General features: G+C 49.6%; 1 protein-coding gene across 3 annotated transcripts in view; it reads left to right on the top strand.

Annotated features, from left to right (window-relative positions):
- Window positions 1–20,067, top strand: part of CEP104 (centrosomal protein 104) — a 41,353-nt gene extending 21,286 nt beyond the window's left edge. For all 3 annotated transcript variants that reach the window (XM_069479271.1, XM_069479272.1, XM_069479270.1), the window contains exons 13-22: window positions 1,597–1,773; window positions 6,270–6,476; window positions 6,884–6,991; window positions 9,229–9,265; window positions 9,464–9,530; window positions 10,117–10,225; window positions 13,842–13,980; window positions 14,175–14,242; window positions 16,963–17,053; window positions 18,176–20,067. In XM_069479271.1, coding sequence (XP_069335372.1) covers window positions 1,597–1,773; window positions 6,270–6,476; window positions 6,884–6,991; window positions 9,229–9,265; window positions 9,464–9,530; window positions 10,117–10,225; window positions 13,842–13,980; window positions 14,175–14,242; window positions 16,963–17,053; window positions 18,176–18,291 — 1,119 coding nt within the window. In that variant the 3' untranslated portion in view covers window positions 18,292–20,067. The remainder of the gene's footprint in view (window positions 1–1,596; window positions 1,774–6,269; window positions 6,477–6,883; window positions 6,992–9,228; window positions 9,266–9,463; window positions 9,531–10,116; window positions 10,226–13,841; window positions 13,981–14,174; window positions 14,243–16,962; window positions 17,054–18,175) is intronic.
- The last annotated feature ends 3,310 nt before the right edge of the window (window positions 20,068–23,377 follow it).

Genomic DNA, 23,377 nt, shown 5'->3' with positions numbered 1-23,377 from the left:
CCCAGCTAATCTTTTCTATTTTTGGTAGACACAGGGTCTTTTTCTTGCTCGGGTTGGTGTCGAACACCTGGCCTCAAATAATTCTCCTGCCTCAGCCTCCCGGAGTGCTAGGATTACAGGTGTGAGCCACCACACCTGGCCTAATTTTTTAATAAATAAGAATACATGGAAAACTATATCCAAATTAAAAATTTGAGGGTAGAGAAATGTATAACTGTCTTAATCTAAATGTTTTCATTCTTTAACCAAATGTGCCTCCTCTAGGCTAAATATTTTGAGAAATACTAAGATAGTGATAAATGTATAAGAGTTTGGGGGCACACAGTTATACTAAGTAGTATGAGAATATATTGTACCGTCTCCAAATTAGCTAATGAATTCATCTAGTCTAGGAGTTCTTAGGGGTCCACATTTGGGCTTTAGAAAGCCTATGAATTCCTTAAAGTTTTATACAAAATTTTGTGGGTGTGCACATCTTTCTTAGGAAGGAATTCAAAGCTTTCATAGTTCTCAAAAGGGCCATTTCTTCAAAATATGAAGAACCACGGATCTAGTTTCATTTTCAGGAAAAATGAATAAGGAGAAATAAGTAATAACAATAAGGTAAAAGCAAGTGCCGTGATGCTGAACTGCTACAATGTACTTCTAAGATGGCTAGAATTTGGAGGTGTCTTTCAAAAGATAAGCTGAAAATGAGAACATGTTATTGCTTCATTTAATTATTTCTAACCCGTATTAATTTCTGAGTAGTTTGTTAGTGCTAAAATTTCCTCTCTGAGATCGTTGTAAAGCAGTATATTGCGGGATTAAGATGCATGTCGTGTACCAGCATGCCAGTTTGCTGACTTTGCATATGCAGCATCTGTTTGTCTTTTGAGGAGTTTACTGTTCATCTTCTCTAAGAATGCTCTTGTTCCTCCCCTTTACATTTGTACAGAGTCATTCGTAGGCCCAAATATGAAGTTAATTGTGCAAAATGAGGGATTATTTTAGATGGTATGACCTATAGGCCTATTAAAAACAGATTTCTTTCTATATTGCAACTTAAATGCTTCATTATTTTATCATTTCTTCCTCTGTATCTGGCTAATTTAATGATAAAAATCTTTATTATAGAAAGACTTCTTTAGGGATATTAAAATATGTAGTATCGCTTACATATTTTCAATTGTATTAATTGGAGAATCATACATTGTTATACTCTTGGTTGACATTTAATAAATACTAAAATGATGATTCTAGTAGCAAAACTAATTTCTTTTAGAATTTTAGAAATTAGAAAACCTTTATTTGGGTTGAGTAATGCTGAGAACAGAAACCGAGTTTTTGGTTATGTTTTCTGTAAAGCTTTCTTTCGGTAATCTTCAGGTGATCGTGATTTTATTTCTTATGCTTCAGGTTTTCGTTTCTAATTGTTATTACACTTTAAATAGAAATATGAGCTTATAGATTGATGATTTTACTACCATTTGTCACTATCATTTCGTATTTCCCTATTTTTTCCTTTGATGTTTAGTTTGAAGATCATGCTAAATTGTACTAAACTGCCTCTAGCATTTTCCAGTAGGAAGTAACAAATTATGCTGGCTTTTACAGGAAATGGCCTTGTTTAAGGAAGTTAAGTGTCTCCAGATGATTCCGTCTTTCCTGGTGCAGCCACTGAAGGCAAACTCCTCCGTCCATCTGGCAATGAGTCAGGTGGACCTCCTGGCCCGGCTGCTCCGAGACCTGGGCACCAGGAGCTCCGGCTTCACTGTCGATAACGTGATGAAGGTAAGCGGCCACCGTCACTCGCCACTGTGGCCCCAGCACTAAAACCGTGCCTGGAGCACAGTGTCTGGTTGGTGTTTGCTGAGTGAATGAATGACTGAGAGATTTCAGAAAAATAACCATTGTCTCATCTAACGAACGAGGGCGCCTGTACCCTTCCCGCTGTAATTCCACCCGTCGGTGCCTGGTGTCTGCAAATCCTCGTCCACGGTGGGAAACAAGTCATGAGAAATATTTGTCAGTAAGAGATGACAACTGCAGGAATGGAGAACATCAAGTACAGGCTGAGCATCCCTTATCCAGAATTCTTGGGGCCAGGAGAGTTTCAGATTTCAGATTTTGGAATATTTGCATTATACTTAGCGGTTGAACATCCCAAATCCAAATTCAAAATGCTCCAAGGAGCATTTCCTTTGAGTGTCACATCGGCACTCAGAAAGTTTCGGATTTTGGAATGTTGTGGATTTCAGATTTTCAGATTTGGGACGCTCAGCCTGTAAAGTGTAAGTGTATGTATTTTTTGTGCTTTGGACAACTTAATGAAACCGTGGAAGTTGGAAGAGACATTTTCTGCCAATCAAAAATTCCTTACTTCCCGATTTGAGACATGTTGAAAATGTAGCCCTGACTGTGTAGCCACCCTCTTGGCCACGCGTGTAGGTAACACGCTCCACACTGCGATGCTCCCAGTGCCCGGCGATCAGCTGTCTGTCCTCATTGCACCCATGTGGAGAGAGGTGGAGGCAGCTGGGATGTACTCAAACGCCGCCTTTCTCCTGTGTTGATTCTATATATCCGTTGACTCCAGATGCCTGAATTTGGACCTGACGTAATGTATAGTCAGAAAGGCCAGCATTAATGGCAGTGTGTTTTAGACTCGGAAGGAGAAGCCCACGCCGTCCTGGTCCCCTGCAGCACACAGAGCCTCGTCGTCTCCGTTCCTTTGCTGGTTCTTCTTCAGCTTCCTGATTTTTACATTTGAAGAGTCCATGCCTGATTCTTCCTTATGATGTGTGCCCGTGTCCCCTCCCTCGGTGATTCCAGCCAGCTGCACTTCTCGTGTTCATCGAAGGCTCTCAGGTTTCTATCCCTGGCCTGTACACTGCCCCGAGCCTCTGGCTCACATCCCATCGCCTGCTCAGCATCCCTCTTGGAGATCAGCAAGCTCAGGCTTACCCCGTCCAAATCAGACCCGGCTTGCTCCTCCTCAGCCTGTCCCGTTTCAGCAGGGAGCAGCTCCAATCTTCCATTGGCTCAGGACACAGACCTTAGAGTCATCTTTGATTCTTCCCCTTGTATCAAACTCCATCAGCAAATGCTTTGGGCTCTCCCTAAAAATACATCCGGAACCTGACCAGATCTTACACCTTCACTGCCGCCACCCAGATGTAGCCCCCATCATCTCTTGCATGGATTATTGTCACAGACTCCCCAGTGGACTTTCCACTTCTGTCCTTGTCCCTCCTCCGCAGACTGTTTTTAACACAGCACTGAGAGGTCTCCCGTGGACACCGGTTAGATCTTGATACTCTCTGCTCAGGCTGGCCAGGGTGTCCCTTTGTACTCAGAGAAAGAAAGTCTTTTCATTTCTTTTTTGTTTTGTTTTGGGGTTTTTTTTTTTTCCCCTCTTTTTTTTCCCCCTTTCTTTATCACTTTAAATCAAAAGCTATGTTTTGGGGAGTTTGGGGGATTTGTTTTGTTTTGTTTTTTATTGTTTGTTTTGCTTTGAGACAGGATCTCACTCTGTTGTCCAGGCTGGAGTGCAGTGGCGTCAGCGTAGCTCTCAGCAACCTCAAACTCCTGGGCTCAAGTGATCCTCCTGCCTCAGCCTCCTAAGAAGCTGGGACTACAGGCACTCACCACCGCACCTGGCTAATTTTTCTATTTTATATAGAGACAGGGTCTCGCTATGTTGACCAGGCTGGTCTGAAATTCTTGGTCTGAAGCCATCCTCCCACCTTGGCTTCCCAAGGTGACAGTATTACAGGTGTGAGCCACCTTGCGGACCCAAAGTCTTTTTATTTCTGATTGCAAAGTGCCAGTTCTCTCCTCAGCTCATCTCTTCCTTTTGTCCAGCCTGTCAAGGCAGCCAGTTGTAGCCCAAACACACCAACACCTTAATTATTTCTGTCCATTTCTCCTGGCATGACCAGCTCAGTAGGCCCATCTCTGCCTTCTGAGTTGTGTAGTTGGCAAGAGCTGTAGTGACTGTTCACCCTGCATAATAACATGGTATCAGCATCTCTCCTGTCCCACATATTTAAATTCTTACGGCAGCACCCCACTTCAAGATAGCGGTTTAAGCATTAGTTCCAGGAAGCCATGGTACAGTAACAAACTCCAAACTGTCCGTGGCTACCACAGGCGTTCCTGGCCCTCTCACCATGGTCCAGTGCAGTTTGTAAGGATAGAGTGTGCTCTAATCCGTGCAGTCATCCAAGAACTCAGTGTTATCCAAGTGTGACGCCACCAGCCTCCGCGTGTGACCTCCAAGGCTCCTCAGTAAAGGAAAATGACTAGAAGATTGTGCGTGGGAAGTTGCCATGGGGTAAGCCTCTGCCACCCACGTTCCCGTTGACCAAGATGGCCTGTACTCACCACCAGGGACTGAAAAGTACAGGACAGCTGAGCACCAAGGAAGAGAAGGAGACTGGTTTACGGAGCACACAGTTGTGTTCTAGTCCGTGTAAATGCTGGTAGGAATGATCCAAACGGAAAGAAGAGAGCACTGATAAAAGTAGGAGCCGAGTGTGGGAGACTAGCGGGAGCCACCGCCTCGCGTGGCCCGTGGCGCTGGGCTCCGCGCACAGCGGAAGGGCTGGCCACAGACGGGGCCGGGCATCGTGCTCCTCACGGCAGAAGGGCAGCGCCAGGCTGGGAATGGGTGACGGAGGTTGGAGAGGTGAGAAGGCAGAGGAGAGGCTCCCCCGGAGTCTGAGTGGCTGACGGGGAAATGCTGCGCAGCGCCTGGGCCCCCTGACACGTGTGGCCGGAAGTCCACGGTGAAACAGCCGGCGCCTCTGAGGTCCGCAGGCACGTTCCGCTTCACCTGTGATGCAAAGGAAGGAGAAAGGGCCCAGGATCTTGAGGGTGCACGTGAATGCCAGAAGGCTGTAATGAGGGCCTGTATGTCCAAGCTGGGCGCAGGGCCACGGGGACTGGCGGGTGGTGAGAGATGGTGGAAAGGTGGCAGCAGGTGGCGGGGACGGACTGAAGGTCCTGTGGGGTTGGAGAATTGTCGGGGAGGGGGCACAAAAAAAAGTGACCAAGAAAGGTGGGAAGTGCTAGTCAGACTCTTCAGAGGTGGTGTGGCGACTGGAAATGACAAGGTCTGGGCCGGAACCGGAGCGAGCCTGGCTGAGGCTGAGACTGGCAGAAGTGAGGAAGCCCAGGGCCTGAGAGGCCCTGATGGCCACGTTAGTGTCACCTGTGAATAGACAAATACTGATATGTTCTTATGACGGAGCACCGTAGAGCAGTTGAAATGAAAGACATAGGTCAAGATAAACGAATGTGCCTCGATCTTGAAAGGAAACGCTGGCACGCGCAGGACACTGGTCATGCCGTTAAGCTGCGTGCCCACGTCCACACGCACGCTTGGGCCACGTGCACCTTGCATTGAATGAGGACACGGGGGCAGCACCACGTCGGCTTGAGGGGAGTGGGCGCCTCCACGGGGGACGGGCGACGGTGGCCCGGGAGACGCACACAGGGAACCGCACCACAGCGCAGCGCTTGTTTCCTGGAAACAGTGATTCCAAACAAGAATGGTGTTAAAACTATAACACTGGTTAAGGCCGGGCGCGGTGGCTCACGCCTGTAATCCTAGCACTCTGGGAGGCCGAGGTGGGCGGATCGTTTGAGCTCAGGAGTTCGAGACCAGCCTGAGCAAGAGCGAGACCCCATCTCTACTAAAAATAGAAAGAAATTATATGGACAGCTAAAAATATATATAGAAAAAATTAGCCGGGCATGGTTGTGCATGCCTGTAGTCCCAGCTACTCGGGAGGCTGAGACAAGAGGATCGCTTGAGCTCAGGAGTTTGAGGTTGCTGTGAGCTAGGCTGACGCCACGGCACTCACTCTAGCCTGGGCAACAGAGTGAGACTCTGTCTCAAAAAAAAAAAAAAAAAAAAAAAAAACACTGGTTAAGTCTGGGTGGTGGATCCATGAGGTTTATTATATGCTTTCTTCTGTATATTTGGAATATTTTGTCACACTTAATATGAAGTTTATAGAAGGACATAACTTTAGAAATGCTTGTTAATATGTTAAGTGGAAAAAAGCAAAACAAACTGAGTTGAACTAAGTGTGCAAGGCCAATTAAGGAAAATTCTCTGTATCTTAATATATGGGATTCTGGGCCTGTTGTTTTCTTTTTTCTTGTCTTTATTTTTCAGATTTTTATGATATACCTATATTTCTTTTATGCTGGAAGAAATTGATTTTGTTATTTTAAGAATCAATAACAACAAGAAACTGTCCCAACTTTATTTTTAGTTTTCAGTGAGTGCCCTGGAGCATAGAGTATATGAGGTTCGAGAAACAGCGGTTAGAATTATTTTGGACATGTATAAACAGCACCAGGCTTTTATTCTAGAATACCTTCCTCCAGATGACAGCAACACACGCAAGAATGTTCTCTACAAAACAATTTTTGAGGGATTTGCTAAAATAGATGGCAGACCTACAGATGCTGAAATTAGGGTAAGTTAACCTTCATGAAATTATGACCTAATGCTGTATTTAAGAAGTTACTTGGTACATGAATAAATAACACATTATTTTAAGGAGCCGTTTACACGGGAAGCGCAGGCGTACTGCCTGAGAATATTGGTTCCAGAGTTCAGATCCTGGCACTTCCACTTTTTGCCTATGAGACCGCAGGCTCCAGGCAGTAAATAGTAACGGGACAGCCCTGAGGACGTCTGCAGTTTTATCTGCCAGTGAACATTTATCGCACTAATCTGATAAATTTACTTTTAGCCCTAATTACATTATTAATCTTAGTGAATATTATATAAGAAACATAATGTATAGACCATAATTTGTCTCCCAATTTCTTAAGATTGCCCTAAAAACCTATCCTAATGGGAAAATAATTTTCTTACCAGGCACAGAAAAAAGCAGCTACAGGAGAAGCAGAAAAACAAAGGAAAGAAGAAATAAAAGCTTTGCAAGAGCAGTTGGCAGCACTGAAAGAAATTCAGGCTGAAGTCCAGGTTGGAAGTTAACCTTTCACCAATATGGTTTTAGTTGAAATTTATCTTGTTATATAGAATCCATCACATACTTGATCTACTTTTCATGGGATTATGCAAGAAGATATGTTTATTCTTTATTGTTTTTAAAAATTAGTTTTGGGGTAAATCAAAGAAGTCCTCCATAGGTAGTTGGAATCGGATGCTGAGAACTCTGCCTGCTCCGTCTCCTGTCCGGGCTGGAGTGGGCAGGGGCCGCTGCCGGTGTTCAGGGAGGGGCTCGGGGGGCACAGAACTCCTCTCCTCCTCGGCACCCCAGTCCCCTTCAGGGGAAAAGGAGAAAAATAAGCTGGAATCTGAAGACCTGACTGCAGTGCATTAAAAAAGGAAGGTGTCAGGTTAATATTCTACTTCAGGGAGCCCTTACTCCTGAGCCGACGTGAGGCATCGTGTTCAGCGGGGTCGGATCTCGCTTGGTTGGATATAAACGGGTGCCCCTCAGCGGCCCTGCTTCTGGATTCGAATTTATTTGATCACACTAATACTGTGATGAAGTTCCTTAAGTTGAAAGAAAATTTCTTTAAAAAAAAATAAAAGAAAAGGTGGGGAGACAGGAAGTTGCCATCCAGTGCCTGAGGTTCAGTGGTGCGGTGACGAGTTCCAGGCCGCTGGGCCGCCTCCCGCCCGCAGTCAGCTCCGCCGCGCCGTGCACGCGGGAAGCCGGCAGGGGCAGATCTCACGGTAAGTGTTCTTACCACAACTGTTTTTAAAAGAAACGGATAAGAATGGGAAAAAAAGAAAATAAGCCTGAATATATGTTGAACTTCCTATGGCAAAGTGCCAGAACGTCAGAATAATGAGAAAAGGAGAGAAGAGGCGAGAAGGAGGCTGGTGGGCCTGCGACCGGCGGCGCGTCCCTGGCTCAGGTGGTAGATTCACAGCGACCTCAGAAGCGGGTCGGGCACATGCTGATTGTTATGCGTAACGGTACACACACAAGGAAGCAACCATAGCAAGCTAAAGAGACTGCCTCACGCGTGCTGCGCCCGTGACCAAGCGCCTGCTGCCCTCACCCCACCCAGGACCCCGCGGCTGTGGCTCCTGGTGTAGTGCCACCTCAGAAGCTGTTCCCAGAACGGACGTGTCCTGGGTCCCCTGTGCTGACAGACTCCTCGGCCAGCACACAGCTCCCCTGTAGTGCCTTCGCAGTCCCTGCTCTGTGCCCGGCACTGTCCGGGCTCCGGAGGTGCAGCGGGCAGCAAAGCAGAGGCTGGTCCTCCGGGCCTGGTGCTCTAGAGAGGAGCAGGCAGGGGAGAGACACAGGCCTGGCACGTTCAGGGAACAACAGGGAAGCCGTGCAGCTGGGGTACGAGAAGCAGCTTGGGCTTTGGAGATGAGCTGCAAGAAGAGTAGCTTAGGAATCCATCAAGGGTTTTGGACAGAAGTCAGTCACCTTCCCGTGGTGTTAAAGGGTCCATCTGGCCCCTGAATGAGGAGCAGTAGGGAGATCCCTTTCAGAGCCGTGCTCATAGTCCTGGCAAGAGATGACCGTGCCAGCAGTGGAGATGGTGAGAAGCGGTTGGATTCTGCCTGTGTTTGGAAGTAGAGCCTACGGGACTTGCTGATGGCTCTGAGAGAGGCCAGAAAGAGGAGTTGGAGCTGTGCAGGCTTCGTGGCCTGAATGGCCAAGGACGGGACTCCGTGATCTAAGATGAGAAGACGCTGAACAGCAGCAGGCTTGGGAGGGAGAGCGGCGGGTTTGCTTTAGACACGTGGAATTTATGCAGAGAGGAGCTTGGGCACCGGACAGGAGGCCACTAGGGTAGCACCGGCAGAAGAGAGGAGAGATCAGAGTGCAGAGTCCTGGGGAGGCGGCCAGGTGTGTCTGAGGGAGCGGCCAGTGAAGGTGGAGGAAACCAGGTGTCCTCGGGGCCAGACTGAGAAGGGGGGACCAACCGTCTCACAAGCCACCAAGAGGCCATATGAGAGGGTGGTGACAAGTGGCGACGTGGAGGAGATTGGTGGCCTCAACTGGAGCTGTTTCCGTGGGTGGTGGTGCTGAGGGCCCGAGGGGAGGGGCTTGCAAACAAAGGCAGGGGAGGGAGCGTGCAGACCTCTTTCCAAAAGCTTTGTTACTTGTTTATAGAAATTCTAAAACTAAGGCTAGAAACGTGTTTTGAGGATGGAAACCTACCTTGGCTAGACTGTTGCCCACACTGCAGCCCCTTGTCCCTGACCTTTCTGTCTTTGTGTCTCAGGAAAAAGAAAGTGACGCTGTGAAGCCAAAGAATCAGGGTACGTACCTGCCTTCCGGAACCCCCTCTCTCAAATACTTGTTGCGCTCCAGACCTTGTAGAGCCCAGTGTAAAGTGATACTACCTTTTTAACGGGGGTGATGTTTTTAAAGTATGATTCACATCACACTGGTTACTAAAATTTTGAAAGTTAATTTCTACAAAAAGTATTTAAATCGTTTCGTTTTAATCTCTTTAGACACTCAAGGAAGGAGAGCAGCCCCGCCCGCAGCTCTGGAGATCACAGACAACCACTACCTAGACAAGTGAGTGAGCCAACCCAGGCTGCCTGCACGGGAACCTGGGTCATTGGGATTGTGTAAATGAACTGGCTTGTTCCAGCAATTTAAAGGTCAGGAAAATTGCTCTCTAAACTAATCAGCATGAAGTCTGAGTAAGCCAAAATAACTTCCCGTCTTTACCCCAACAGAAGTTTCCAGCCTGTATGTCAAAATTGCTGTTACAGGCACAAATATCATAGCAGCAAAACACTTTTTGCTGTATAGGGGCCAAAACAAATCTATAAGGAATTTAAGGGCAATGTCTTTGTCTTTTTCTTGTGACTCAAAATATCCCTTCTGCTTGACCATGCTAAGTTAGAATTTGAAGGGACCTTTAGCTAATTTATTTCCAACACCTACTTTTGGGGGGCACTTTAACAGGTGGCCCCTCCAGCCTCTGCCACCATCCCCCTAGGCAGGAAGGCCCAGCGGCCCGAGCAGACCAGGCAATGCAGGCGGCAGGCAGCGTTGAAGCTACCGGGATTAGGGACAGTTGCTCGTGAGGTGGGGCAGAGTGGCCGTTTCTGAGCTGGAGCTTTGCGTCATTGCCTACTTTTCCGCTTCCTTTCAGTTTGTGTATTTTCTGCGGGGAAAGGAGCGACTCCTTCACAGAGGAAGGCCTGGACCTGCACTACTGGAAGCACTGTCTCATGCTGGCCCGCTGCAGCCACTGCAAACAGGTCAGCCCGCGGGGGCTTCAACACCCGACTCACAAAGACACCCCAGGTCTTAGTGTGTTCAGAGGAGAAGTTGTGATAAAAGTCACTGAAGCGTGCACAGCACACGCCTATGTCATTAAGTGTTACAGCTCAGGAGATCTCACACAGGAAGCACCGTCACCCCGGCTCCTCCCCACTGTCCTCAGCGCCTGAGCTCTGACACCACAAAGTAGCGCCCCTTGCTCTCTGGGCCTCACAGAAATGGAGTCCTGCTGTGTGTGATCATCTTGTGTCATGTCCATTGTCTGAACAGACCACAGTTTATTCATCCATGTTCTGTTCATGGGATCGGGTTTGTCCAGTTTGGGACTGTCATGAAGAACGTTCCTGACGTGTTACGCAAACGTTCTGGTCTGTGTCTTCTGAGCACACGTGGGTGACTCTGTGGTTTGTGCCTGGCTGCGGGTTGCTGGTACACTGGCGCCAGCTACAGCACCAGTGCCACCTGATGCTCCAGAGAGTGGTGCCAGCTCTGCCCCACCAACAGCCGTGAGAGCGGCTTGGTGCCCGCTGCGTGGCGGTGGCAGTGCTTCCTGCTGCTTGGCAGCTTCCAGTCTGCGTTTCCCTGCGACAGTGCGGTGGAGCACCTGTCCCTTTGTCTGTGGGCCACCGGCTGTCCTCTTCCGTAAAACACCTTCTGGTCTCTGCCCATTTAAACTGGGTTGTCCATCTTTTTTGTTGTTGACTTGTAATCCTGTGTACACCTGGGGGTGAGCCCTTTGTCAACTGCACGTGCTGTGACCATCCTCTCCCGCTCTGTGTCTTGCACGTTCATTGCCTTAATGTGTCTTTTGATGAACAGAGGCTCATGCTTTTTTATGGTTCATGCTTTTTGTGTCCTGTTTAAGAAGTCTTTCCCGGCCGGGCATGGTGGCTCACGCCTGTAATCCTAGCACTCTGGGAGGCCGAGGCGGGTGGATCGCTCGAGGTCAGGAGTTCGAGACCAGCCTGAGCAAGAGCGAGACCCCGTCTCTACTAAAAATAGAAAGAAATTATATGGACAACTAAAAATATATATAGAAAAAATTAGCCGGGCATAGTGGCGCATGCCTGTAGTCCCAGCTACTCGGGAGGCTGAGGCAGTAGGATCGCTTGAGCCTAGGAGTCTGAGGTTGCTGTGAGCTAAGCTGATGCCACAGCACTCACTCTAGCCTGGGCAACAAAGTGAGACTCTGTCTCAACAACAACAAAAAAAAAAGAAGTCTTTCCCTCCCCTAAATTTTTAATCTCTTCTGTGATGCAGTGGGCCTTCTGTTTCAGTCCGTTTGTGTTGCCATAAAGGAATACCTGGGGCTGGGTAACTCATAAGGAAAACCGGTTTATTGGGCTGGTGATTCTGACGGCTGGGAAGTTCAAGCCTGGGCATCTGCATCTGGGGAGGGCAGAGGCGGCTTCCACTCGCGGTGGAAGGTGAGGGGAGCCGGGATGTGCGGAGATCACATGGCCAGAGAGGAAGCAAGAGAGGGGCGGTGCCAGGCGCACTTTGCCCGCCAGCTGTTGAGGGAGCTAACGCAGCAGAGAGCTTGCCCCTGAAGGGGGCATTAATCTATCCATGAGGGGTCTCCCCTGTGAGAGGAAATTAAAAACACCCAAAGAAATTTTTCTATTCTCTCTTGCTCCACAACAATCAACACAGAAGACTTGTGTGACCAAGCGTGTGGGGGTTCCTCCCCAAACACCGAGCAAGCAGTTGTTTCTATAGCGGGCAGCAGCTGCGTGACCTCCAATCATTCCGACACTGCCTCTTGGGAGACAGTGTGAGATCCCACAGGGTGGGGGCTCAGTCCCCAAACTGCCACCCCCCCCCAGCCCCGCCCAGACGCCAGCCCCAAGTCCAGGCCTCCAGAACTTCTGACCGACTGGCTTCAAGTTGGGCTTCCCACACCCCCCTCTTTGGGTTTGATTAATTGGCTAGAGCTGCTCACAGAACTCAGGAAAACACATTCACCAATGTAATGCAAAGAACATCTTAAAGGATGCAAGCAAACAGCCAGATGAAGATTCACAGGCGAGGTCTGGAAGGGTCCGGAGCGCAGGAGCTCTGTCCCCAGGGAGTTGGGGTACACCCCCCTCCCAGCACGTGGATAAGTTCTTGTTCACCTTCCTGTCAGCCTCCACGTGCTCAGCTCTCCAGAACCTACCCAAACCCCATCCTCTTGGGCCTGTTGTGGAGACTTCGTTGGGTAGGCATGATTGACAATGTGTAGAAGTGTGACAGGACAAAGGGGCACGATCTAACGCTGATAGACTGAGTGGAGAAACCCAGCGAGTCCCATCTGTTCGGAGTCTTCCTGGCCTCTCTGAGCAACGTCCTTCCTCTTGGGTCATGGGGGTGTGGGGCAGGACCCTCTCTGGAATGAGGGTCTTATGACCCACAATCAGATTAGAGTCCTGCCTTGGGCAGGAGAAGGTCAGAGAAAGATTCTGCTTCTCAGGCCCCAACATTGTAGCAAGAGCAATGGGAGTTATGACGCAGGAGCCGTGGATGAAAACCCATATATATGTCAGTCATAGTCCCACACCCCCATGACCTAGACGCCCCCAGCACCACCACACTCGGGGTTAATTTCAACATGAGATTTGGTGGGGACAAACAACCATATCCAAACCAGTGCAACTTGTTTTAATAAAGAAGGAAAACTGAAAGGAGAATGAACTTCTTTCATTTACCTTGGGACTCTCAAGTTTCCAGGGGAGAGTTTGAATGGGCAGATCCTACCCTCTGAGCAGCGACCCCTCAGACCAGCAGGACACACTCCCAAAACCCCCGTGTGGACGACTGGCATCTCCAGCACTGTGTGGAGGCCCATGGCATGGAGCTGTGGGCATTTATAAGTCATCCTGCTGAAGTGGCGAGGCGACCTCTTAGCCCTCTTCATGCACATTTCTAGAAAGTGGGAAGCCAGGATTTGAACCCAGGGCCACACATTTAACCACTGAGCCACTCTGCCCCCAGTACAAGTATCACACTCAAATCTACCGTCACTTCCCCCATCCCACCCCTCAGGGTGACCTTTATATGATGCTAAGGTGACAGGGAAGGAAGGACGCAGGGTCTTCGGGGCAGTGTAATGAGTGATTCAAGATGCTCTGGACAGGCCAGGCACGGTGGCTCACGCCTGTAATCCTAGCACTCTGGGAGGCCGAGGCGGGTGGATCGCTCGAGGTCAGGAGTTCGAGACCAGCCTGAGCAAGAGCGAGACCCCGTCTCTACTAAAAATAGAAAGACATTATATGGACAACTAAAAATATATATAGAAAAAATTAGCCGGGCATAGTGGCGCATGCCTGTAGTCCCAGCTACTCGGGAGGCTGAGGCAGTAGGATTGCTTAAGCCGAGGAGTCTGAGGTTGCTGTGAGCTAAGCTGACGCTACGGCACTCACTCTAGCCTGGGCAACAAAGTGAGACTCTGTCTCAACAACAAAAAAAAAGATGCTCTGGACAAGTACCAAAGGTAAAAGACCGTGGCTCCCCTTCACGCGTGAGCGACACAGAAAACCTGCTGGGTTTGCGCAGGAATAGGGAACACCTTCAGCATTCTCAGCAACATGCTTTTTTCTGCATTTCAAAATCCAGGTGGTCGAGATTTCCAGCCTAACGGAGCACCTGCTGACGGAATGTGACAAAAAAGACAGGTTTGGAAAGTGCTATCGTTGCAGCGAGGCTGTTTTAAAGGAAGAGCTGCCCAGACACATAAAAATCAAGGATTGCAACCGTGAGTGCCTCTGCTTAGCTCCCGTGCCCTCTGGTCACCAGATGTCCTCCCTGGGGAAAGCATGGCTGCTGACGGGCATTGGCAAGGGCCGGGGGCAGCTGCAGAGCGTCTGGCGGGCAGGCAGATGATGGGTCCTGTTCTCCCCGTGTCGTCCAGGTTTCCTGAGTAACAAAATCTTTCTGAAATCATTTCAGCAGCCAAATCAGAGAAGTTGGCAAACCGATGTCCTTTGTGCCATGAGAATTTCACACCTGGAGAAGAGGTGAGTGCCTAACTCAGGACAGGGAGCAACGGGAAAGTAATTTAACACTCATGATGATGAGGATGAGGATGAGGATGTTGTTAGTGCTGGACCACAGCCAAAGTCAAGCACGCTGCGTATTCTGGGAACAGTTATTCCATTTACCTGCATGTTCACGTGATTTCTTTCCGTAACATTGGTAAGCAGTTTATTCAAGGAGTCTCAGCTCATTGGGATATGAGCTTGGAGCGGTTTTATTTTGCTCTTCTCATGGCTTTCATCTAGACATTGAGGCCCTAAATGGCATCTTGGCCAGATTCTGTAAAACTCTGGTCCCTTTTGATTAATAACTGCGCCCGGTTTGGTTTAACAATTGTACTCCCTGTCCAAGCTCTCCTCCCTGTCCCAGCGCAAGCTGTGCGTGTGACCCTGCAGGCCTGGCAGGGAGGGGGCAGGCTCCTCCATGCCCACCCTGTCCTTCCCCACACGTTCTGCTTCTCTGGTGCTGGAGGCGTCAGGGACAGTCTAGGGGACCCAAGGCTCCGTATCTGTGGTGGCTCTCTGCTCTGTCCAGCATGACAGGCTGGTGATGACCTCTTGGTGCCAGGCAGGGGGTGAGCCCTGGGGGTCTGCTTAGGGCCTGGTTTTGGAGACGGCATCTGGCTAAGCAGCTTTCACTCCGCTCTCCATAGTTCCTGCCCCGTGCGGCCCACCCACTGCGTCCTGCTGCTGGGCTCTCCTCGTACCGCCTTCAGGATAGGGTACCAGCAAGGTGGCTCAAAGCAGCCATCTCTGCAGCTGTCTCTGACTATAGAAACTCATATACCAAGCGGAGGGAAAACAGTCCATCCCAGCCACTCTCTCAGCCCTGTGTCTCTGCTCCGTTGTGCAGTTCTCTCCCTCCACTGGAAAATTCCAGATGCATCACAAAGTACACAGAAGAGTAAAAGAGGCCCTGAGTGCCCTTCGTGTGCCAGTCACCCAGCTTGAGTCACTGTGGACTTGGCCAGGCTGGTTTCCTCTGTACCCGCCCCCACGTGCCCCCTGTCGTGCTGAGCTGAGGCAAACCCAGCCGGCACGCTGCTCCTCACTTTGCACGCAGCCGCAGCGGCATTACCTCAGCCTCCCGCTTCGTCCATCCACATTGTCCATTGTCCCCTGGGTCAGAAGCACTTGGGTACCAGCACCCGTGGGGGGCTCACATGCTGGGATTGGCTGACATGTTTTTAAATAGGTTCCTTCTCCTACACTTGTTCCTTACACTTTATCTGGTGAGGAAAAGAAGCCATTTGTCGAACAGGTTTTCCATCGTCCGGATTTGCTGCCTGTGCCCCACGGAGGTGCTTGAATGTTCCTCCATCCCCTGTATTTCCTGTGACGTGGAGGTGGGGTCTGTAGGCCTCATCAGATGCGGACGGGTTTGGCTCTTCTCTTTTGGTGTGGCTTCTTGGCGGCAGTGGCGGGCCCCTCCCTCGGGGCACGCGGTGTGCGTGACGGCAGCCCCCACCGCCGTGCGGGCCGAGACCGGCAGCTCGTGGGCTTGCACAGCCCGTGATCCCACTCTGTCTCCTCCTCACTCGTCCAGCGCCCTGCTGTCCAGCGACCACAACCCGCTCGCTCCACAGTCTGCACAGGCTGCAGGGGGCCAGGTGGCTCCTAGGATCCCACCTGGGCTCACACCTGTGTCTGGGGTGCTGGCTGCAGCTGCTCTAGGAGGGTCTTATTCCCGGATCGCCGACCCCAGCCGCCAGCCGGGGTGCAGCCCTCCTGTGGCAATGGTGCGATTCGTCCCAGCGTTCCCCCATCTGCCACCCCATTGGCCAAAGTGAGCCGCCGCCAGGACTCAAGGGGGAGCAGGGGAGCCCACCTTTGTGCTGGGAAGGGGAAAAGTTGGGGCCATCAGGACAATCCACCTCCTGCCGCCCGGGAGGGGTGAGCAAGTGTGTCCCATGCTGCTGGGAGCACCAGAGTGCTGGGGACATGGGGCTTGCTGGCAAGGGAGACAGAAGGGGGGAGCAGGGAATGTGGCAGTCCCGTCGAGAGCGAGAGGCGGCGTGGAGCAGTGGCTGGAGCAGCGGCCTGGCAGGCGTTTAAACAGGAGGGAGAACACTGGGACAGCCCGGGTGTTGGGAAGGCCTGGGAAGTCAGCGGCAGCGTCTTTGTATGTAGCCTTGGGACACGGTGGGCTCACAGACGACCTTGAAGGAGAGGAGCAGGCTGCGGAGGAAATCAGGCCTCCGTAGGCACCACACCCTTCAGGGACGTGTGCGTGTGGTGTGACTAAGGAAGAGGGACGTGTGCGTGTGGTGTAACTAAGGAGAAGCAAAGACAAAGACGTTGGAAATGCCACGGGCAAGTGTGGCTGCGTGAGGGGGGGAGCCTGTTTCCTGGACTGGGCAGCGTCCATGCAGGCCTTCTGCTTTGTATGCTTACACTGCACCTGTATGACACATTTGCGCTATCTTGCATGAGGACATCTCACCTGCTGTGCGCAAAGACACCAGCCCTGAAGTACCTGTTTCCCGGGCTGCAGGAGCCGGTGCTCCCCGAGGTGGACCCTGCACAGAGGCGGTTAAGGTGCACCCTAAGGGCGGCACACGTGAGAGCCGTCCTCCAGGGCTCTTGCCGATTTGGCGGCCTCTCGTTTTTGTCTTGCACAGCGAGTTGTCCTGGGTCTGGAAACACGCCAGGTCCACCTCAGCGGCCTGATTCACACGCTGCGGCCTCCTCTTTCGTTGCAGGCGTGGAAAGCTCACCTGATGGGCCCTGCTGGCTGCACAATGAACCTGCGCAAGACACACGTTCTGCAGAAGGCACAGGCGCCGCAGCCAGGTAAGGGGGTGCGCGGGGTCTCCAGCCTCCATCCTGACTACTCAAAAGAGCATCCGGTTCTCCCCACCTGCACCAAACTGCGAAATCTCTCACAGGTGACATCAATGCAGTAGCAACGAAAGAGACTTGCTGGGCACTCTCAGGACACACACTGGTCCTCACACTCGTTCTGCCTCACTGACTCCAGAGTATTTTTTTTTTTAATAGATGGGGTCTCACTGTCGCCCAGGCTAGAATGCAGTGGCACGATCGTAGCTCACTGTCACCTCGAACTCCTGGGCTCAAGCATCCTCCTGCCTCAGCCTCCCAAGTATCTGGGACGCCTGGCTAATTTTTCTTATTTTTGGTATTTTTCTTAATTTGGTTTCCCTGTGTTGCCCAGGCTGGTCTCAAACTCCTGGCCTCGAGTGATTCTCCTGCCCCGGCCTCCCAAAATGCTGAAATTACAGGTGTGAGCCAATAAGCCCGGCCTCCAGAGTTTTTAGAAACAACAAGTTAAATAGTAGACCCATAGAGAATGCCACCACCTAAACCATAAATCATAATGTTTTACGTCAGAGTTAGAATGCTTGCAGGGAAACATGTTATCTTTCATTAGAAAATTATTCCTGAACAAAGACCTTTGGAGACAGAACTTTATTTTAGGAATGATCCCTACACAGTACAACAGGAGTGTCAGTGTGTGTTGGTGCCCGGCCTTGTGTCAGGCCCTGTGCTGAGGGCCACACCTGGTGCCCGCGTGTCCCCATCCCAACCTCTTCCATAAGTGAAAGCTCACAGAGGCGGCCTGCCCGCAGTGACCCAGCCAGGCAGTTGATCTCTGGCCACGTGGCTGTTCATTTGCTGCTCCTGGAGCTGCTCATCGGGTGAATGGCCCAGCTCTGCCTGCCTGTGCGCCTGCGCCAGGTGTTGTTCCCTCGGCTGGTGCCCCCACGTGCGCATCTCCAGCTGTGGCCAGCCGGGCCCCTGTGGACTCAGTGACCGCTGTCCACCGTGCTGACCCCACCAGGCTCAGCCCTGATTCCTGGAGATGGGTGACAGCCACTGTCAGGGGCCCACAGGTTTGTGTCTGCTCCACTGTAAAAGCCGCCTCCTAATGCAGCCCCTGTGCTTCTGCTGCAGGGAAAGACCCAGCAGCGACCAAATCAAGCACCTCAATATTGAAGGTTGGAAGCAAGATCCCGACCCCCAGGGGAGGCCTGAGTAAAACCTCTGGCAGGACGTACACGAAGCGATGACACGGCAGCCACTCCATCCATCTCCACGGGACGGAGCGAATCTCCAGACACTGAACCATTTCTCCTAACGACTCTCTCTGGCCGTGGCGACCCGTACCCTGGCTACGCTGCCCCCGCCCCCACGCCCAGCCACACACGGCCTCGCACGTGTCACGTCCTGTCAGCTCTCGTGCAGACGACGTGTGTGAAACCGACCAAAGAACCTGTGCCCCAGGGCCAGGACCTCCCCACACTGTGTGTTGAGCTTTCAGGTTGACGTTCTCAGGCCTTCGTCAGGAACAGAAGAGCAGCCGTTGTCTGGAGAGAGCCAGACGTCACTGCGGGCGGTGCCACAGCAGCCACCAGGCAGCCAGCACGCACACGGCATCCACTCTTCTTAACCGCTTGGAGCAATTTCCATAAAAAATTTACCATAAGCCTTGTGCATATTGGTCTCTGTCACACATGGTAGAGCTTCCGCAGGGCTGTGGCTCAGCTGGGCAGTGTCCCAGGAGAGCGGCGGCGTCCACGGACATCTAACCGTGCCACCTTCTCCCTGCGGCCCTGCCTGCTAGGCCTTCTGCAGCTGCACTTGGTCACAGGTGCCGGGTTTCAGCATCTGCAGAACTCACGTCTCCACTGTCACGGAAATAAAGGTACAAAAGAAAATCTAAACAAGTAGTTACGGAGAATTGGCCCCACTGCAGCACGTACCTTGCTCGATGCCGCTGAAGTAGCACTGTCTCTGCCAGACACTGCCCCCACCTGCCCCCAACTCTGCAGTCCCCACCTGGAACTGAGGTTGACACCGATGTAGGCCCGTGTCATCCCTTTGCTCAGAGGTGCTTCAAATTCGCCACACTTTGAATTCCTAAAGAAAACACTGTTAAATGACCCGATTGCCCTGTGCTCACCCAACTGGCCACATGTCAGTCAGAACAAGCCTTTCTTACAGCCTAATCTAGATTCTGGCCTGGACTACCGTCCACTTCTATGTAATAAGCAGAGTCTTTAGCACAAATCCACAGGCCCAAAATCTTTCTGGTCTGGGTCTGTCGTCTGGTCCCTTTCAAATCCATATTATAATTGGAAATGTAAGTTAACTTTTTTCAAACACTCCATAGTATGTTTAAAATACCAAGACTTTGCTTAAAATGGTGAAACCAAACCTCAAAAAACGGTCCCCTAAGCAGGTCTGACCCACCCTCCCGTCCTGTGGTCCTGTGCAAGTGAGACTCTCCTCCCAGTGACTTTGTCAGACACGTGTCATCCAGGCGGCTAGAGAGAGTCAGGGTCCGTGTGACACCTGCCTGGAAACACCTGTCTTCGTCCGTCCCCTCTGCCCCCCAGGTGCCACCTGCTGCAGACTGAGGGACAGTCGCTTCTCCGCCCCACCCACACCCAGTGACCAGGGCTCGTGCCTTCCTCCTGAGTGTCAGGTGGGCAGACTTTCACAATGCCAGTCAGAAATGTTTGGGGTTGATGAGATTTGTGTTAAGCAATTAGTATGTAAGTTGTTTTTAATTCCCAACCATGTGAAACAAATATGAGCACTAATACCTACTTGAGCAGTGTACTCCCTGGGTATGTTCGTAACCACGATTCATCAGTCTCCATCTTCGGTAAAACAACCCCTTCTGGGAGGGTCGACTGAAAATACCAAGTGAGACTAAGACCAACCAGGAAAATAACCTTTAAAAATACATTTTACTAAAAGCTTTTAAAGTATGACAGGAAAAATAATTTAAAAGTTTATTAGACAAAGTACAGATACCAAGATGTTTGTAAAATCCTTGAATTTTCTAATTCATTTTTAAAGTATAGATAAACTACTTCTTTAAATAGAACAAAAAAGAGAAAAGTTAACTAAGGAATTATTCTTTTCTCTACAATCAAAACTTAAAAAATAAATGTGTAATGTTTTCTCTATATTGTAACTTAGAGAAGATACTTGTAAAAATACTTCATTTCTGTTGATTGACAAACTTGGGCTCGTTTAAAACGTTACTGTCTTGCTGGTTACGGAAAAATCAGGTGTTTGTGATGAAATGATTCTGGCAGCAATTAGTGGCTACTCGGAGCTCCACGGAGCGAGACACTTTAAGGGACCAAGAATAAGGGATAAAAAATTAAATGGAACCATAAGACCCCTTGGCCATTCATAAATATCTAAATTTGGAACACTAATAACTGAATTTTCACTCATGAATATGTTGTGGATATTTAATATTTATTTCTATTATGTTCATATTCTAAGAATTAATTTAAATCTAATTTAAAAGAATTGTATCTATAAATTTGGCATTAGAATACAAATGTAAATACTTTTAATGAAAATTTGCACCTTTTTAATGTTTTAACATGATTTTCTATTTGTCTTTATTTGAAGTACCAGAATTATAAAATAAGTAATATATTTTTGTTGTTTTAGGGCTTAAGGTTTAATTCACCTAAGTATATTAATCCAATAAAAAGATCACTAAATGTTTTGTCACTTTTATTTCAAGATTATAATTAAAAAGCAATTTGTAAATTACATTTACTTGAAAAAACGTGCAAGTATAGCTAGCCCAGAAACCTTAGAAAACAGATTGAAAATTGGTGAGAAAAGAGGCAGTGAGTATTAAGTTGCCTTGAGAGAATTTGGCCCCTAAAATAAGTTGTTTGTCAAAATGGGTTCACTGCTGAAGAAGCTAAACAATTTAAAGCTATGTATAGAGAAAATTATTGACCAATTTCATCCTGTAGAATAAATTAAGAATGTTCTGTAAGTTCCCTACTTGTGCCCAGTAGAGGATTACACCTCATAGTCTCTTCATGTGTTTTTCCCTCTTTGAAAGAGGGTATTTTGCTTTTCAAATAAGTACAAAGTCAGCATTATGTCTATAGATTTGTACAGTAGTAGTTTTAAGGTTTTAAGCTTCTATCAGCTTTCTTTTTAGAGAGACAGGGTCTCTCTGTTATCTGGTCAGAGTGCAGTGGCCCAATGAGAGTTCTCTGTGACCTCAAATTCCTAGGCTCAAATGATGCTCCTGCCTCAGCTCCCAATGGCTGGGACTACAGGCACATGCCAGCACGCCCAGCTAATTTTTTTTTTTTTTTCCTGAGACGGGGTCTGGAGTCTCACTATGTTGCCAGGCTGGTCTTGAACTCCTGGCCTCAAGCAGTCCTCTCACATTGGCCTCCCAAAGTGCTGGGATTACAGGCGTGAGCCACCTTGACCAGCATAAAACTTTCAGTAGGAAAAATACATGTAATTTTTTTCTGTTCTTGAATTAGATGAGGATTTTTTAAATAAGACAAAAAGGACAACTATAAAAGAAAGATTGATCATTTGATTATCTTAAAATTAAAAACTGAGCATCAAAAGACACCTGAAAGGAATGGAAAACTGGGAGAAAATATAACCAATAAAGAATGAGTATCCAAAAGAGAATTCTTACGTATCATTAAAAAGGAATATGCACCTCACTAGCCTGGTTTAAAAAATGTAAATGAAAAGTGGTAGTTTCAGAATATGGTGCTGCGTTAGTTTCCTATTGCTGCAGTGACAAATCATCACCAGTTCAGTGGCTTAACACAAATTTATCACCTCACAGTTGTGTAGATAAAAACTCTTAACGTGGGTCTCAGTGGGCTAAGACCAAGGTGCTTTCAGGACTGGCACCTTTCCGGAGGTCCCAGAGGAGAGCCCACTGCCTCGCCTTTCCCACCGTCTGGAGGCGCCTGCACGCCTCAGCTCCTGGCCCCATCTCCCACCTTCCAAGCCATCGGCGTAGGGCTGTGTACTGTTCCCTCTTCTCCACGTCTGGTTCCCTGTCCTGCCTCCCGCTTCTGCTCTTAAGGACCCTTGTAAGTACACCGGGTCTAGCAGGGTAATTGCAACATCAGCTGATGATCAGTCTTAATTCCCCTTTGCCCTGTAATTGAATGTATTCGCAGGTTCTGGGGATCAGGACATGGTCATCTTGGGGAGCACCATTATTCTGCCTACTATACATACATACCCAACCATATGCCTAATGTCTATACCACATTTCAGAAAGTTGTAAAAGAAAATAACCTCAGAACCCCACCTCCCAAGTCCTTAGGCAAGAGGGAAGGACCGGCCCCACAGACCATTCATTAAGGAAATTGCTTGCTGGCTTCCCAAGAGCAAGGACACGCAAACTGTGACTTTAGGTCTGCAGGCTACATCTAGCTCCTAAAACTAAAATCTGTTCGATTCCACACTAATAATGTATTACAAGTGTCAATGAAAAAGAACCCAAACTCTGTCAAATAATTTAAAGAGGTTTATTCTCAGCCAAGTATGTGTGACCATGGCTCCGAGAGCTACGCCCAAGAAGCCTCGAGCAAGTCGTCTCACAGTGGTTGAATTTATACAGTTTGGATTTATACGTTTCAGGGAGACAGGAATTACACAGGAAATCATAAATCAACACATGGAAGGTGTACATTGGCCCAAAAAAGTAGAACATCTCAAAACATGGATTGCAGGTTATAGGTGGGTTTAAAGATTCTTTGATTTGTAATTGGTTAAAGAAATGAAGGTTTGTCTAAAGGCTTGAATGTTTTAAGATAAAGAAGTCTGTTAATCAGAGACAAGTCACCAGACATATACCAAGACCCAAGTGACCTGCATCTGTTTGTGTGTGCATAACAAGACACAGACCCCAGGCACCGAAGCCCACCACCGTTACGTGTGTGCGCATAATCTTCCTAGAAAGCTTCGGGAGAGCGAACGAGCCTTTGCCTCGCGGGTCCGCAGGGCGCGGAGGGCGGCGCTCGGGAAGGGGCGCCGGGCCGGTGCCAAGCGCCGCGGCGGGCATGAGCGCTCACAGCCAGGCGCCGAGGGGCCGTCCCGTCCGTCACGTCCAGGAAACGTACAGAACTTCCCAAGCAAAACGAGCCGACCCAACCCTGCCCGGGCGGTCGCTCCGCCGCCCCACGCCCCGCGGCCGGAGAGACCCACGGCGCTCGCGGCAGGGGACCCTCTTCTCTATGGCACACGCTGCGGCTTGCTAGCGGCCGGGCGTGTTCTCTATGGCCTCTTCCGGCGCAGATCGGAAGTGACGCGCTGCGCCCCGGAAGCGCCCGGGGAGGG

This window comes from Eulemur rufifrons, chromosome 8 (genome assembly GCF_041146395.1).
Source record: "Eulemur rufifrons isolate Redbay chromosome 8, OSU_ERuf_1, whole genome shotgun sequence".
In the NCBI taxonomy this organism is placed as follows: domain Eukaryota; kingdom Metazoa; phylum Chordata; class Mammalia; order Primates; family Lemuridae; genus Eulemur; species Eulemur rufifrons.
Note: the sequence above shows the minus strand (reverse complement) of the source record. Positions and strands in the feature narration are given on the sequence as shown.